The following is a 14,278-nucleotide window of genomic DNA, read 5'->3' as shown; positions in this document are numbered from 1 at the left end:
TGCTAACTTTAGTTTTCATCTAAGAGTTGTACTCTCAGAATGAATTTTGGAATAAGTCACATTTTTCTATATTCTGGAATAGACTAGATCACATAGGAATTATCTGTTACCTGAAAGTTTGAAGAAATGAGCCTTTAAAACCATCTGGATCTGCTACCTTTTGATGGGAGGCAGGTCTTTGATTACCTTTTTAACTCTATCTATTCAGAGTTTCCTATTCTTGAGTTAATTTTGATCATTTATGTTTTCCTACAGAATTATCCATTTCATATAAAGATTATGGAATTCATTCAACAGATATTTAATACCACCTTCTGTGTGCTGGACACTTTTAATAACCCCTGTATCTGTGTTTATGTTATCATTTTCCTTCTCAAAGATATTTATTTGTACTTTTATCTCACTTGCCAGGTATTTGTCTATTTTACTTATTTTTTCCATTAACCAGTTATTGAGTCTACTGTTTTTTTTTTATTTCCCCTTTCATTAATTTTAGCCTTTTTACCCTCACTTTTAAATTTCTTAAATACCAAAATCATTGTACCATTATACTTATTTTTCATGGGGTAGGTTAAAGTTATATATTTTCTAAGCTTGTTGCTTCTTGGATTACGTTTTTTTGGCCCAGAGAGGGAATGTACATCTCCCAATGCCTTTGAAGTGTTTAGTGACATCCCCTCGTGATGAATTGACAAATTACTTATGTGGCAAGTGAGGAATATACGGAATGAGACTTCGAATACTGTTGCTTATGTTTATAGACATTAAGTGGCTGTCCTTCGGCAGTGATACTGGTATGAAAAGGTGAAGGTCAAAGTACATAATAGTAGAATTCAACTGTAGTCTATATACAACCTTTTTACAGCGCAAAATAGGTTCATTTACTTTTGTTGTTCCTTTTTAAAGTTAGAATAAAAATATTCTGGTAGAGGGAGATTTCTAAATGGATTCAAAGAGAATTTATATACTGAAGTGTTAAATTCTAAATTGATTTTAATCTTTTTAAAGTTACGTGTTGTATCTCAAGATGTGAAATTGAGCCTTCATGAATTGGATGAACTTTATGTCATCTTTAAGGTATTATTTTTCTTTAAATAAAAATAATACTCTTTTAGTAGAGTTTTACCACAATCATGCTTAAATATTTCATCTTTAATTAATTTAATAAACATGTTTAAAAGAAAGTTAGGAAATTACTTTTTCTGATTTAATGACTCCTTTTTTGTTTGTTTTTAATAGAAAGAGCTGTTTTTTACTTATTACTGGTGTTTGAGTTATCCAGTATTAAAGCACCATGACCCCAGTCTGCCGTATTTGGAACAGTATCAGATTGACTGCCAGCAATTCAGAGTGTTGTATCACTTGTTGAGTCCCTGGGCTCATTCTGCCAACAGAGACTCATTAGCTTTATGGACATTCAGATTGTTGGATGAAAACTCGGACTGCCTTATAAACTTCAAAGAATTCTCCTCTGCAATTGGTAGGATGGTGTCCAATAATTTACTTTTTCAAAGCAAGCATAAAGGTACCCCTAGAAATACTTAGGACTACCTATTATTGCAGATTTAGTCGGATTTTTATCATCCTGAGTTACATTGTGTCCAGCGTTAGCAATAACTGGACAGTTTATGTGTTTGTTGCTAAACCTACATACATTGGTCTCATTTTGCCCCTACCTTTCCAGAAAAGCAAGCTGATAAATATGGATGTTTTAACGGTTAACATGAAGAAAGAGAATGTCCCAGTTTTCCCACACTCAGGCAAATGGATATACTTCAGGAGGATATCCCCCCCCCAGTAAAAATCCAACCGTATAGCCTAGGAAAGTGGTAGAGAAATATCCAACAAACATGTTGTGCTTGTAGATGGGCCACCAGTTCTATCATTCCTTTCTTTTCCAGACACCCCAGCATGCTTTCTTATCAGGGACTGCCCCTTGAAGAGGAGTTTTCTCCTCAAATGAGGCATAAGGTTGCATTCAAAAGAAAAAAGAAATCTGCAGTTGGGGAAAGGGAGATCAGCAGAAGAGCATTTTATCCCTCTGAAAAAGGGTGTTTTGCTTATACACTAGGAGAAGAGAATCTGGCTAAATGGGTGGTTGTTTAACTGTTAGCTTAAGTAACAAAATGTTTCTGAATTCTAATTTCTGGTTAATATCCGCACCTTAATTAATCTGTGTTGCTGGAACTGATTGAATGTTCTTTGGATATGTGACTATTCTCTATTGAATTTTATTGAACAGACATAATGTATAATGGAAGTTTTACTGAGAAGCTTAAGCTGCTTTTTAAGCTGCATATTCCTCCAGGTAAGAGTTTAACAGTCTTTAATGATGTACAGGAGTTGATTCCATTTTAAGAAGTATAATTACAGATATAATTCCATTTTAACAAATAACAAAATGTTCTTTGTTTCTCCTTAATCCCTTCACCTTTTCACCTAACCCCCCCAACCCCTCCTCCCGGCTGGCAACCACCAGTTTGTTCTTTGTATCTATGAGTCTGTTTCTGTTTTGTTTGTTCATTTTGTTCTTTTTAGGTTTCACATATAAGTGAGGTCATAGGGTATTTGTCTTTCTTGATCTGACTTATTTCACTTAGCATATTAACATAATCTTCAGTATGACATGAGGTTATTCCCTTATTGTGGCCCGTGAATTGTACTACCAGTACTTTTGCTGAGGTGTAAGTACAGTGAAATCTATGGAAGAGAGGCTGTGTAACAGAAGGGTTCACAGCTTTCCTTCCTGATAGTGGTCAATCGATTTAGTGATCAATAGTTTGTATGTAAGAGCTACGTATCATTTAAATATTGGTATAATGTTGAAATTTTATTGTCGTTGTTGTCATTAGAGAATAGAATTTAACTTTAGACAAACTGCCAAACTTGTGACATACTACAAATTATTCAGAAAAATGAGACCAGGCAGCAGGGATAGTAAAAATTTGGAAAAGGAAACAAAATAAAAGCTACCATTTGTTCAGCACCAGCTCTGTCAAGGCATTTACTTCACATGCATTCTTTTTTTGAATACTTATGAATTTATTTATTTGAGCCAAACTGATGACATATTCTGGGGAGCAAGATCTCAAATGCTCCCTGCTTCACATGCACTCTTATATTTAGTTCTTACAATATCCCTGAAAAGTGGTATTATACTTCCAGTTTAGACAATAAAAAAACTGTCAGAAATATTAAATTATTTGCCAAAGATCACACAGTTAATAAATTGCATAGCTGGGATTCAAACTGAGGTCTGACTCCAAAGCTCAGGTTTCCTTTTATTCTACCATGCTGCCTCAGTGTTACCACACCATTCCAGTTTACTTAAGTGTTTCCCACTCACCTTAAGAGGCTGCCTTTTCCAGGCCTGATCCATATTTTTGGAAAACAGTCTTGGGCTTTAAACTAAAGGAACATTGCAAAAGTACCTTTTAGCTTAGATAAAGCAATTTACAAAACAAACAGCTTTGTGTAAAGCTACACCTGGGCTCTCTTTTAAGAGTCTTCCCAGGATAGCCAGGAACCATTCTTTACGGGACGGAAAATGTAAAAGCCATCTTTAACTCTTCACACTCTCAGATCACAAACACAGCATTAAAAAACAAAAGACAAACTACCTAGTAATTTAATTATAAAGGCCTTTTCATTGTCAAATCAAATTGCTATTAAAAAGTCTAATATTGTCATGGAATGAATGTGCTTTCAGTCGAAGAATCAAAAATAAAAAAGAAAACACCACGTATTTGTTAGAGCACTCAACTTCATGTTTTTTCTTATTATTGAACATGTTTTTAAATGTGACTGAAGTCACATTTTCAGAGATTTCCAAATGCCAGATTTTCTTATTTCAATTTGTAATGGCTCTCGGAAATCTATTAAAAAGCAAGTAGGAGAAATAATGGAACTCAAAGAGATCAGTACTTTTGCTATTTGCTATACAGTAAAGTAGTACCACTTCCACATTTCTTTATGTGTCTTTCTTTTACAGAAACTCTTTGTTTAACTCTCTGCCCTCAGATTTACTTGACCTATTACAGGGCCTATGTCTGTTCCTAATTATTAGTAAATGTGATATGTGGGTTATCTGTTTTCAGCTTATACTGAGGTGAAATCTAAGGACCCTTCAAAAGGAGATGAACTTTCCGAGGAAGAATTACTTTATCTCAGTCAGCTCCATGGTAAATATCTGTTCAAAAATGTGTCTGTTTTGATGATCAGTCACTCATAGAGATCTTCCTGGCTTAAATATTCTTTACCCAGCTACCTCTAGTAAAATTTGTGTTAATTAGACCTTGTTTCTTCTGCGCTACCAGAGCACTAAGCACAGTACTAAATGCATGGCAAATACGCCATAAATGTTTGATTGACTAAACTGCATTTTGGGTTTTGATGTATGGAATTTTTTGTTTACTGGAGAATTAGAAAGAAAATGCATTTTGTTCCTACTTATGTTGCAGAAATTTCTAAAATGTATCAGATCATTTTCATGCCTTGTTAAAAATGCACTGAAGACAATGGAATCTTTGATAATTGAAGGTCATAGCTGTTATTCAAACAGTGAATACTTATTATACATTACTGTAGGTGTAAGAGACAGGGATGAATCTGTCTCCAGGACATAATTTGTAAGTGTTATGAACTTATTTTTGTGTCCTTTGTTTCTTTTCCATGAATATGAATGTCTTATAGAGAGGCAAGTCCTGACTAATATATGTTTATGGATACTTATGTTAGTGTTTGAACAGTAAGTTTGACGAGACCTTACAGATCATCTAGTCAACACTTAATTATAATAGATGAGGACACTGAGGCCCAGGAAGGAGTATAGGATTTCACGATGAGTTATTGCCATGGTCAGGACTATTATTAGCACAGTCTTCTGGCGTCCAGTATGTGTTTTTTTTTCCCTAATAGTGAAAGCAATACAATTGAATTTGAGGAAAGTCACCAAGAAGGAAATACCATGCAGAAATAAATACTTAACATTTGGTATACTTCCCTCTAGGATTTTTTTCCCTATGGATGTTCTTTTTACTATGAAAGTTCTTCAGTACTTTGTCTTCTAATGACAGGAGGTCACGTCAATTAAAATTTGTTTGCTGAATTAAAGGAAAGAACATGTACTTATAAGTCTTTATATGAAAACTTATTTTACTTTCCAAAGGTATTTGTTAAATATTTTACGAAATGCAGTTGTCCTCTTTTCCTCTAGTTTCCAAGCTTGAAAATGAGAAGGAAGCAGAAGCAGTAAACAACAGCCCTGAAAAAGGTACTATGATCTAGAAATATTTAGTTTATGAAGTTACTGTTTTTGTACATAGGGTTAACTACACACAGGGGAAAAGCAGATTCCCTTAAAAGGCTATTGATTTGTCCTGAAAGCTTTTTCAGTTCCTTCATGTTAGTTTAACAATTTATTCTTTCTTATCTTGGTACTTAAGTCTCAGAAGTTATAAAACTATAATAGTAAATGACCCATAATTGCTTAATTTTATTATTTTAAAGATAACTGTTTTTAATTGCAAAAGTAATAGGTAATCCTTGTAAAAGAAATTTAAACAGTACGGAAGTTTTCATACCCCCACCAATACCACCCTAAAGTAAATGTGAAAACATTTTGGTTTATATCCTTTCCAGACATATTTACACACAAGCATATATAGACATCTCTCTTGTTTTAAAAAAAGAAACATTCCGTAAATACTGTTCTACAATTTGCTTTTTTTGATTTTGCGATAGATCATGGACAACTCACTGAGCCATCCTCTTTAAACTAGAGGAACATTGCAGGCGTACATTTTAGCTTAATACAGTTGGGTCCATCTTATTCTTTTTAATGGTTGCAGTTTTCCATTGTTTCGTTGTACCATAATTTATTTTAATAATAGCCTACTACTGATGGACATTTAAGTTGTTTCTAATGATTTATGTTGCAAACTATGGTGCAACAAACCTTTTTATACTTAAATTTTAGCATACTTATACACATATTTCTTTAGGATGGGGTAAATTCATAGAGGTGTGAGAATGCTGGGTCACCAAGAATATGCTCATTTAATATTTTAATAGAGGCTGTCAAATTGCTTTCGAAAAGTCCATCATTTTTATGTTTTTGAGTAACAGTTACAAAATAATTGCTGAAGATCTCTTTATTTATGACAACTTACCCAGGTTGTTCAGTACCCCCATCTAATTGTCTAAGGAATCTTAAATTATTATTAATAAAGTTACATTAATATCATCTTGATTAAACTCTTCAAAGGAATGAATGAATAAGTAATGTTTTGAATTTTTGACAAAGAGCCACCATAGACCACTTCAGTATTTGCATATTAAGAACATCATAGTAGTATGTATGAGAATGTCTGCATGAAATTTGCATCATCATTCCAGGGTGCACTGTTTAATCAAAAATGCATCCTTCTCAATCTCTCCTCACATCTTCCCTAGCCCCAGCCTTCCCAAAGTAAAAGTTTTAGTTTAGTGAAAATGGCGAAGTATCCTGAGAACCAGTAGGTGAAGTAAAAGGTAAATTCAGATCATTTCCTGAATTCAAAATGGTAGAATCTTATAACTCAATGAAATATCTTTCAATTACAACTATTCTTTTTGAGTTTGGGGAAATACAGTGAACTGTTTATTATGAAATGGTTTTGTTCCCTTCATTCAGGCAAAGGAAAAACTGATATTCAAGCATATCTAAGTCAGTGGCAAGATGAGCTTTTCAAAAAAGAAGAAAACATTAAAGATTTACCAAGAATGAATCAGGTATAGTACTTTCAAAGAAAAGATTCTAGGTTCTTGTGTTTTACTTTTATGAATGTGGGTGTATACAACTCTAAAATAATTAACATGCTATTACAAAAATAGTTAAGTAATCTATGTATCATCTCTGTAAGTTTTACAGGAGCACAGAAGAGGGAGATCAAATATGTTTAACATTGAAATGCATCTAGTGTTTCAGTGTAGTTCCTCTGCTGTGACAACATTTGTACCTGTAGAAAAGATGGGTATATATCAGGGTGCCAAAAAAAGGTAAACACATTTTAAGAGATCTCATACGTTTTTTGGCACCCTCTGTGTGTGTGTGTGTGTGTGTGTGTGTGTATTTCAGTGTTTTCTATTTCCAGCTTTATTAGAAATGTACATTTATTCAGTGAAACCTTTTAGTGCCTACGAGATGACACACCAGTGCTGGGTACTAGGAATAAGAAATTACTGAAATAGCTCATACTCTGGTTCTTAAGCATGTGTTTGAACCTGCTCAAACTACACTAATGACTAGTACTGACGAGATTCTAAACCTGTCTCTTTCTTACACAGTATTCAGTTAGTTGGTCTTTGTTCTTTTTTTTTTTAATGAAAATCTGTTGGTATAGATACTAAGGATTCCCAGAACTTTACCAAAATGAGAACTATCAAATAGCTTAGTATTTCTCAGTAGAATAGGTAATTTGGCAGTTGAATAAGTACTTTTTAAAATGAATCAATAAGGTGTATTTATTCTAAAATTTTTATAAATAGTACTACAGACTCAAGAAAAGAGAAATAAAACTTGTAGGTTTGGTACAGTATATTTTTATGAAGTATGTCCTTTCGTATTTGCTTTGTATTTACAGATAAACTTTTCTGGTAGGATTGACTTACAGGACTCCTGTGTTGGAATCTTTTTTTTTTTTAACTGACAGATATCTTCTAGGAATGTCTGTGGATTAGCCAGGGGAAATTAGCAAACAATCCAGTTTATTTCTGCACATGGGCCTCACCTCAGCCTTTATAAAGAGAAACATGTACAAATGGGCCCAGCCCCTTGGAGCTACCTTGTACTACTAGATAGTTCCCAAAACATTCTTTCCTAAATTTTAAGTCATTCCTGTTGAGCTGCCTGCTCTAGCCCTTTGAGAAGATCAAGGGGATCTCATCTTAACACTTTCATTAAGATTGGTTAATGAATGAATGATCTACATGTAGGGAAAAATGGGACTTCACCTAATTAAAAGTACCACCTAACACTGAAGGAATGCTGGCAGGTAAACTGTACAGAAGTTATTAAATATGTAATATATGTATATAATATACTGCTTTTAGGCAACAAATGAGATGACTTAAATGAAATTTTCTTCCATGGTTGATACTCATCTTTCTAGAACCAAGGTTTATTGAGGATTTATCAGGTCTCTTAACTTCTGTGGTGAAGGTTAAACAGTACAAATTCTAAATAGGAGACTATTCACTTTTAAGTTCTCTTTATATTTGCTAAATTTAATATCTAATGTGATATTTCTAACTTGTGTCTTCTAGTCACAATTTATTCAGTTTTCAAAGACCCTTTATAACTTATTTCATGGGGACCGTGAAGAAGAGTCGTTATATCAAGCCATTGCTGTTGTGACCAGCCTTTTGCTCAGGATGGAAGAAGTTGGAAGGAAGCTACATAGCCCTATATCATCAGCCAAAGGATTCTCTGGTACAGTTTGTGCCTCTAGAGGAGCCAGTGAGGAGAAAACAGAGAGAAGCTTGGAGAAAGATCCCTTCTTGCTCAGGGAAGAACCTCAGTGGTCATTTGCATTTGAACAGATTCTTGCATCTTTGTTGAATGAACCAGCGTTGGTGAGGTTTTTTGAGAAACCCACAGATGTAGAAGCCAAACTAGAAAATGCAAAAATCTCTCAGTTAAGCTCTAGAACCAAGATGAAAATCTCTTAACAGGAATTGCCTATCAGACAAGTTTACTAAGATGCCGGTAGCTGTCAGCTTAATTCCTGGGAGTAGAAATCAGGGGTTTATCTTGTTACCAATGTGATCAAAGGTTTAAAAAAGTTATTTGGAAGAACGGTGATTCATTCCTTTGCGGTAATCTCTAATTTTGATATTCTCCAATACCAGTGTACTTTTTATTTTGTATTTCACATGATATGCAATATCAGGGGAATATGCTAAATGGTACCACCAGATGGCGCCACCATATCGCTTTAGTAAGAAATTACTTGTTTGTGCTGCTATTTACATATGAATTGACCAATAATTTTGAAAATGTGTGTTATGTTTGAGTATTAGCGATGATGATATGTCATATTGATAAATGCTGCTTTCCAAATTGCCTCAGTCTTATTAGAATGCTTTAGAAAACCAGGCTCTTGGATTTATAGTCTTAATTATCTACAATATTACCATTTGGGGGGGCTCATTTTCAAGTTACCTAACTGAAATAGTATTACCTTTTTAAAGTTAATCTCATTTGGTCTTCTAATAATAATTTTTTAGTAACTTCTGAATTCTCCCTATCTGAGCAGTTCAGAAGCTGCTGACTCACTCTTCTAACTGTTACTGATAAAAACGAAAAACGAAGCAAGAACTCAGAACTCTGGCAGGGCTAATATAAGGGAAAACAATATTAGATTTAGATTTAAGCAGGATAAACCAATCTTTTCAGAAGGATTAAGAAGCTATTCAATTAACTGTATAGGTCTCATGAAACTGAGAAATTACTTGAAATGCTTCAGAGCACTGTGGTTTCTGGCATTTGTCTCAGAATAGCCTGTGACTGCTTTGGTTCTAGCTTTAGATTTTGGACTTTCACCAGTTATATTTTAAGTTACGTTAGATAGACTGAATTATTGTATTAGTCTGGCAAGTTCATAAAGTATACTTGTCTATAATGATTGTTAAGGTCACGTATAGAATTGCTGGTATCTATCTAAAAAGTTCTGACTATCTGATTTAGATGTATAATGTCTATATACTTTATGCTGCTTATGTATTAGTCATTACCATTACAATGAAAGTCCATGTAGAAATAATAGGGCTCGTTAGCAGTTAAAAACAAAAAAGCAAATCACATACCTGTCTAAACTTCTGTGCTGTTTCTGACAAGAGCAATTTATTAATCAATTGATTTCAGAATTGTGGGGAGAAATCCATTGCAGCTTCTTTCTTCACAAAAGACTTTGGTTTTAATCCCATTGACTTTTTGGATGTGAAACAGTGAAAGGGTAGACATCCTTTAGAGTGACCCAACAAGTCTCCCTTTCTGGAAAGAAATTGCTATACAAGTGGTCTGCCTTTCGCAGGACTCCACTGTGAACAAGGCCTAACACAGAAGGCTTTGTCACCATAGAATATGTTCTTTTCAGAGAGACTCAAGAATTTATAAGTAGACCCTTTCAAAATGTCATTAATTGGGCTCAGCCAAACACTTACTAGTAGTGTCTTTAAAATGATTTGCTCAACCTTGTCTTTTCAAGGAAAATACCACCTAAAGAGATAGTTGGTAAATAAGCATCTATTCGTTTTCTCAGAAATGATTTGCTAAAACATGTGCACATTTTAGAGATAATAGTTTATGTGTAAACTACCACATATCTACCATTATGCAATGATTGATAAATTAGACTGCAGTAGCTCTAAGGAAGACACGAGGCTCTGTGCTTATGTACAAAGGCACTATTGCACATACTTTGTTGACTATTTTGTCAATTGTGTTTACAGAAAAGATTCTTTCTTAAGAGCATATGTTATTAATATTTAGTATGATTTTAAAGTCATAACATTGAAGATTACCTAAGTACTGTAGTCTAGATTAATTACAGTTGGATACTTAAAGAGATTTTTGAGTTGCAAAAAGATTATACATACAAGTTAAAGAGACAAACATTTATTTTCTGAGTCTGCAGGAGAAATAAGCTAAACACGTAGTTTTATAGTTGCTACCTTTTTAAGCAAATGGGTTCTTAATATTAAAAATCTTATCTGTGTCAAGTTGAACCAGTACATTATACCTTATACATTAAATTAAATATGTTATAAGGTGGCTTTACTTGTCTTTATAAAACTACATATTGTAAATCTATTATAATAAATGTGAAAAACGGTTTACATATCACTATTTGTTACGATAAACTTTTATTTACACTTAACTCAGTTATCACTTGAGGACTTCCATCTTATGTTAGTTAAGATTCAGTTGCAGAGAACAGAATTCACTCTAATTAGTTTAGTCAGGAAAGGATGTATTGCCAGACATTAAGTAGCTTACAAAATTATCAAGAGGACTGACTCTAAATTGAGCTTTCAAGAACAACTTCCAAAGCGGCACCACAGAACCAGGCCACCAAGGGAGTTGCTAATTCTTCTACAATTAGGAAACTGCTACTTCCCACTGCTATGATGAAAAGCCAACATTACAGCTGCTACCTCCAGATGCATGCTCCAACTGCTATGATTTACATCAGCAAAATAGATGCCAAGCCTCCCAATACCCATGGCTAGCGACTACATTGCAGTTACACAGCCAAGCATCTTCACAACCACATTTACCAGCAGAAATGTCAGTAGCTTAGCCTTCAACTCCCGTCTGTCGTTCAAGTCTCACGAGTATACATCTGATTGGCCAGTAATATATCCAGAATCCTAGTTGCAAGGGAATCTGGGAAACATCCTTTTAGGTTTTTAGCCTCAGTCGTACAGGAAGGCACACTAAGAGGCTGGAATGAACATCAGACACTTTGTTTGCTATTGCTGTGTAACATTACCACACACACGTTTATTATCTCACCCTTTCACTTGATCAGGACTCTGGGCTCAGTTTAGCTGGCTCCTGTGCTTAGCATCTCACATGGCTGCAACCAAGGTGTCAGCCAAGCTGGTTCTCATATCGAGGGTCAACTGGGGAAGAATCCACTTCCAAGTTCACTCAGGCTGTTGGCAGAATTTATTTTATTATGGTTGTGGTCCGGAGGCCCCAGCTTTCTGCTGGTAGTCAACTGGAAGCCATCCGCAGTTCCTGGAGGCTTCACTCAACTCCTACCAGCTGCCCTTAGCTTCCTCAGGCTGCCCAAGGTTCCTTGCCAAGTGGGCTTCCCCAAATTGGCCACTTACTTCATCAATCCAGCAAGGAGTCTCTAGAGCAAGTCTGCTGGCAAGACAGTGTTTTACATAACGTAACATAATCTCACGGTGGTGATCTCGTCCCCTTTGCCATATTCTGTTGGTTAAAAGCAACTCACAGGTCGCGGTCACTCTCAAGGGGACAGACTTACACAATAGCGTGAATGAACTTAAGGAGGCAGGGATCATAGATGCCAAGTGGTATTTCAAATGGCTGTGCCAACTGACATCCCAGTCAATTCAACAGTTCTGGTAGCTCTGCGTGCTCACCCACATTTGGAATGCTCTACCTCTTTTCATCTTAGTCACCCTGGTGGGTGTATGATGGTATCTCATTGCAGATTTGACTTGCAGTTCTCTGATTTTCTTTAAAATAAACTATTGAGGTATAATTTACATACAAATCAATGCACTCATTTAAAGTGTACATTTTGATGAGTTTGGCATGTGGTGTATCCAACCTCACCACAGTCAAGGTATAGAACATTTTCAACACCCAATAAAGTTCCCTTATTCCCCAACCAGGTCCCGCCCTTACCCCCAGGCCCAAGCAACCCTAGATCTGCTTTCTGTCATGTTAATTTCATCTTTACTCGAGTTTCATAGAAATTGAGTCACAGTTTGTTCTCTTTTATGTCTGCCATTTCTTGCTCAGTATAATGCCTGTAAGATTCAGCTATTCTGTGGCCCATATCGGAAGTTTATTCTTTGTAGTATTTCATTAGTATGAGTGTAACACAATTTGTATATCCATTCACCTGTGCATTGTCATTTGAGTTGTATCCAGGTTTGGCTATTATGAATAATGTTGCTAGGAACATTTGCATACAAATCTTTTTGTGAATATGTTTTCATTTCTCTAGGATAAATGCCCAGGAATGGGATTGATGGGACATGTAAATGTATTTTTAACCTCTTAAGGAACTTCCACACTGTTTTCTAGATTATTGAATCATTTTGCATTCGCATCAGCAATATATGAGAGCTCCAGTTGCACCACATTCTCACCAGCACTGAGCGTTCTTAAATTTTGACTTTTTAATTTTGGCCATTATGTAGGGTGTGTAGTAGAATTTCATATTGTGGTTTTAATTTGTATTTCACTGATGTCTAATGCAGTTCAGCATCATTTAATGTACGTATGGGCCATTCTTACGTCTTTTACGAAGAGTTTTAGCATCTTCACTGATTTTTTAATTTTTTTCCAGTTTTATTGAGAAATAATTTGCTTAGATCACTGTATAAGTTTAAGGTATATACCAAGATGGTTTGATTTACATATATTGTGAAATGATTACCCCAATAGGTTTAGTGAACGTCCATCATCTCATACAGATATGATAAAAACAAAAGAAAAAAAATTCTTTGTGATGAGAACTCTTAGGATCTACTCTCTTAACTTTCCTATGTATTACAGAACAGTGTTAACTATAGCCATTATGCTGTACATTATTACATCCCAAGTATTTATTTATCTTATAACTGGAAGTTTGTACCTTCTGACCCCCTTCTTCCAATTCCCCCTCCCCCCACCCTCTGCCTCTAGTAACAACAAATCTGATCTCTTTTTTTGTGTGTGTGTGGGGGTTTTGTTTTGTTTAGATTCCGCATATAAGGGAGATCATGCAGTACTTGTTTTTCTCTGACTTATTTCACTTAGCATAATACCTTCAAGGTCCATGCAAATGGTAGGATTTCCTCATTTTTTATGACTGAATAATATCCTATTGTGTGTATATGTGCATACACACCCCAAATGTATATTATAAGAGATGTTATTAGCATTTTGGTCAATGTTGCTCAAGCCGTAGTTCGCAGTCATTAGAAGTGCCTGGACGCTGATGGTAAGTAACCACTTTGAGGCACCTCTTGTAATTGCAGGAGTCAAATGTGACTTGTATTCATCTTTTGGTATCAGTATATATTGAGTATTATGATTTTAATACAGTTTTTTTTCTTTTCTTAAAATGTGTATACATTTTTTGGCACCCTCTGTGTGTGTGTGTGTGTGTGTGTGTGTGTGTGTGCGCGCATACATATATACATACCATGGCTTCTTTATCCATTCATCCAGAAATGGACACTTAAGTTCTTTCCATATCTTGGCTGTTGTAAGTAATGCTGCTATGAGCATGAGGCTGCACATGTATTTTTGAATTAGAGTTTTTGTTTCCTTTGGATATATTCCCAGAACCAGAATTGCTGGACCATATGGTAGTTCTCTTTATAATTTTTGAGGAACCTCCATACTGTTTTCCATAGTGACCGTGCCAATTTACATTCCCATCAACAGGGCACAAGGGTTCTCTTTTCTTCACATCTTGGCCCGTATTTGTTATCTCCTTTTGTTTTGATGATGGCCTATTAAGGTGTGAGGTGATATCTCATT

At 35.1% G+C, this 14,278-nt stretch overlaps 1 protein-coding gene across 1 annotated transcript in view; it reads left to right on the top strand.

The window, feature by feature from the left end:
• The window catches only part of TBC1D8B (TBC1 domain family member 8B), a 62,439-nt gene extending 51,523 nt beyond the window's left edge, over positions 1–10,916 (top strand). The window contains exons 15-21 of the mRNA XM_081043380.1: positions 1,009–1,077; positions 1,240–1,480; positions 2,243–2,308; positions 4,098–4,181; positions 5,216–5,272; positions 6,674–6,771; positions 8,305–10,916. Of these exons, the coding sequence (XP_080899506.1) occupies positions 1,009–1,077; positions 1,240–1,480; positions 2,243–2,308; positions 4,098–4,181; positions 5,216–5,272; positions 6,674–6,771; positions 8,305–8,709 (1,020 nt within the window). The 3' untranslated portion in view covers positions 8,710–10,916. The remainder of the gene's footprint in view (positions 1–1,008; positions 1,078–1,239; positions 1,481–2,242; positions 2,309–4,097; positions 4,182–5,215; positions 5,273–6,673; positions 6,772–8,304) is intronic.
• The last annotated feature ends 3,362 nt before the right edge of the window (positions 10,917–14,278 follow it).

This window comes from Rhinolophus hipposideros, assembly GCF_964194185.1.
Source record: "Rhinolophus hipposideros genome assembly, chromosome: X".
Lineage (NCBI taxonomy): Eukaryota > Metazoa > Chordata > Mammalia > Chiroptera > Rhinolophidae > Rhinolophus > Rhinolophus hipposideros.
This window is presented reverse-complemented; position numbering and strand designations above follow the sequence as displayed.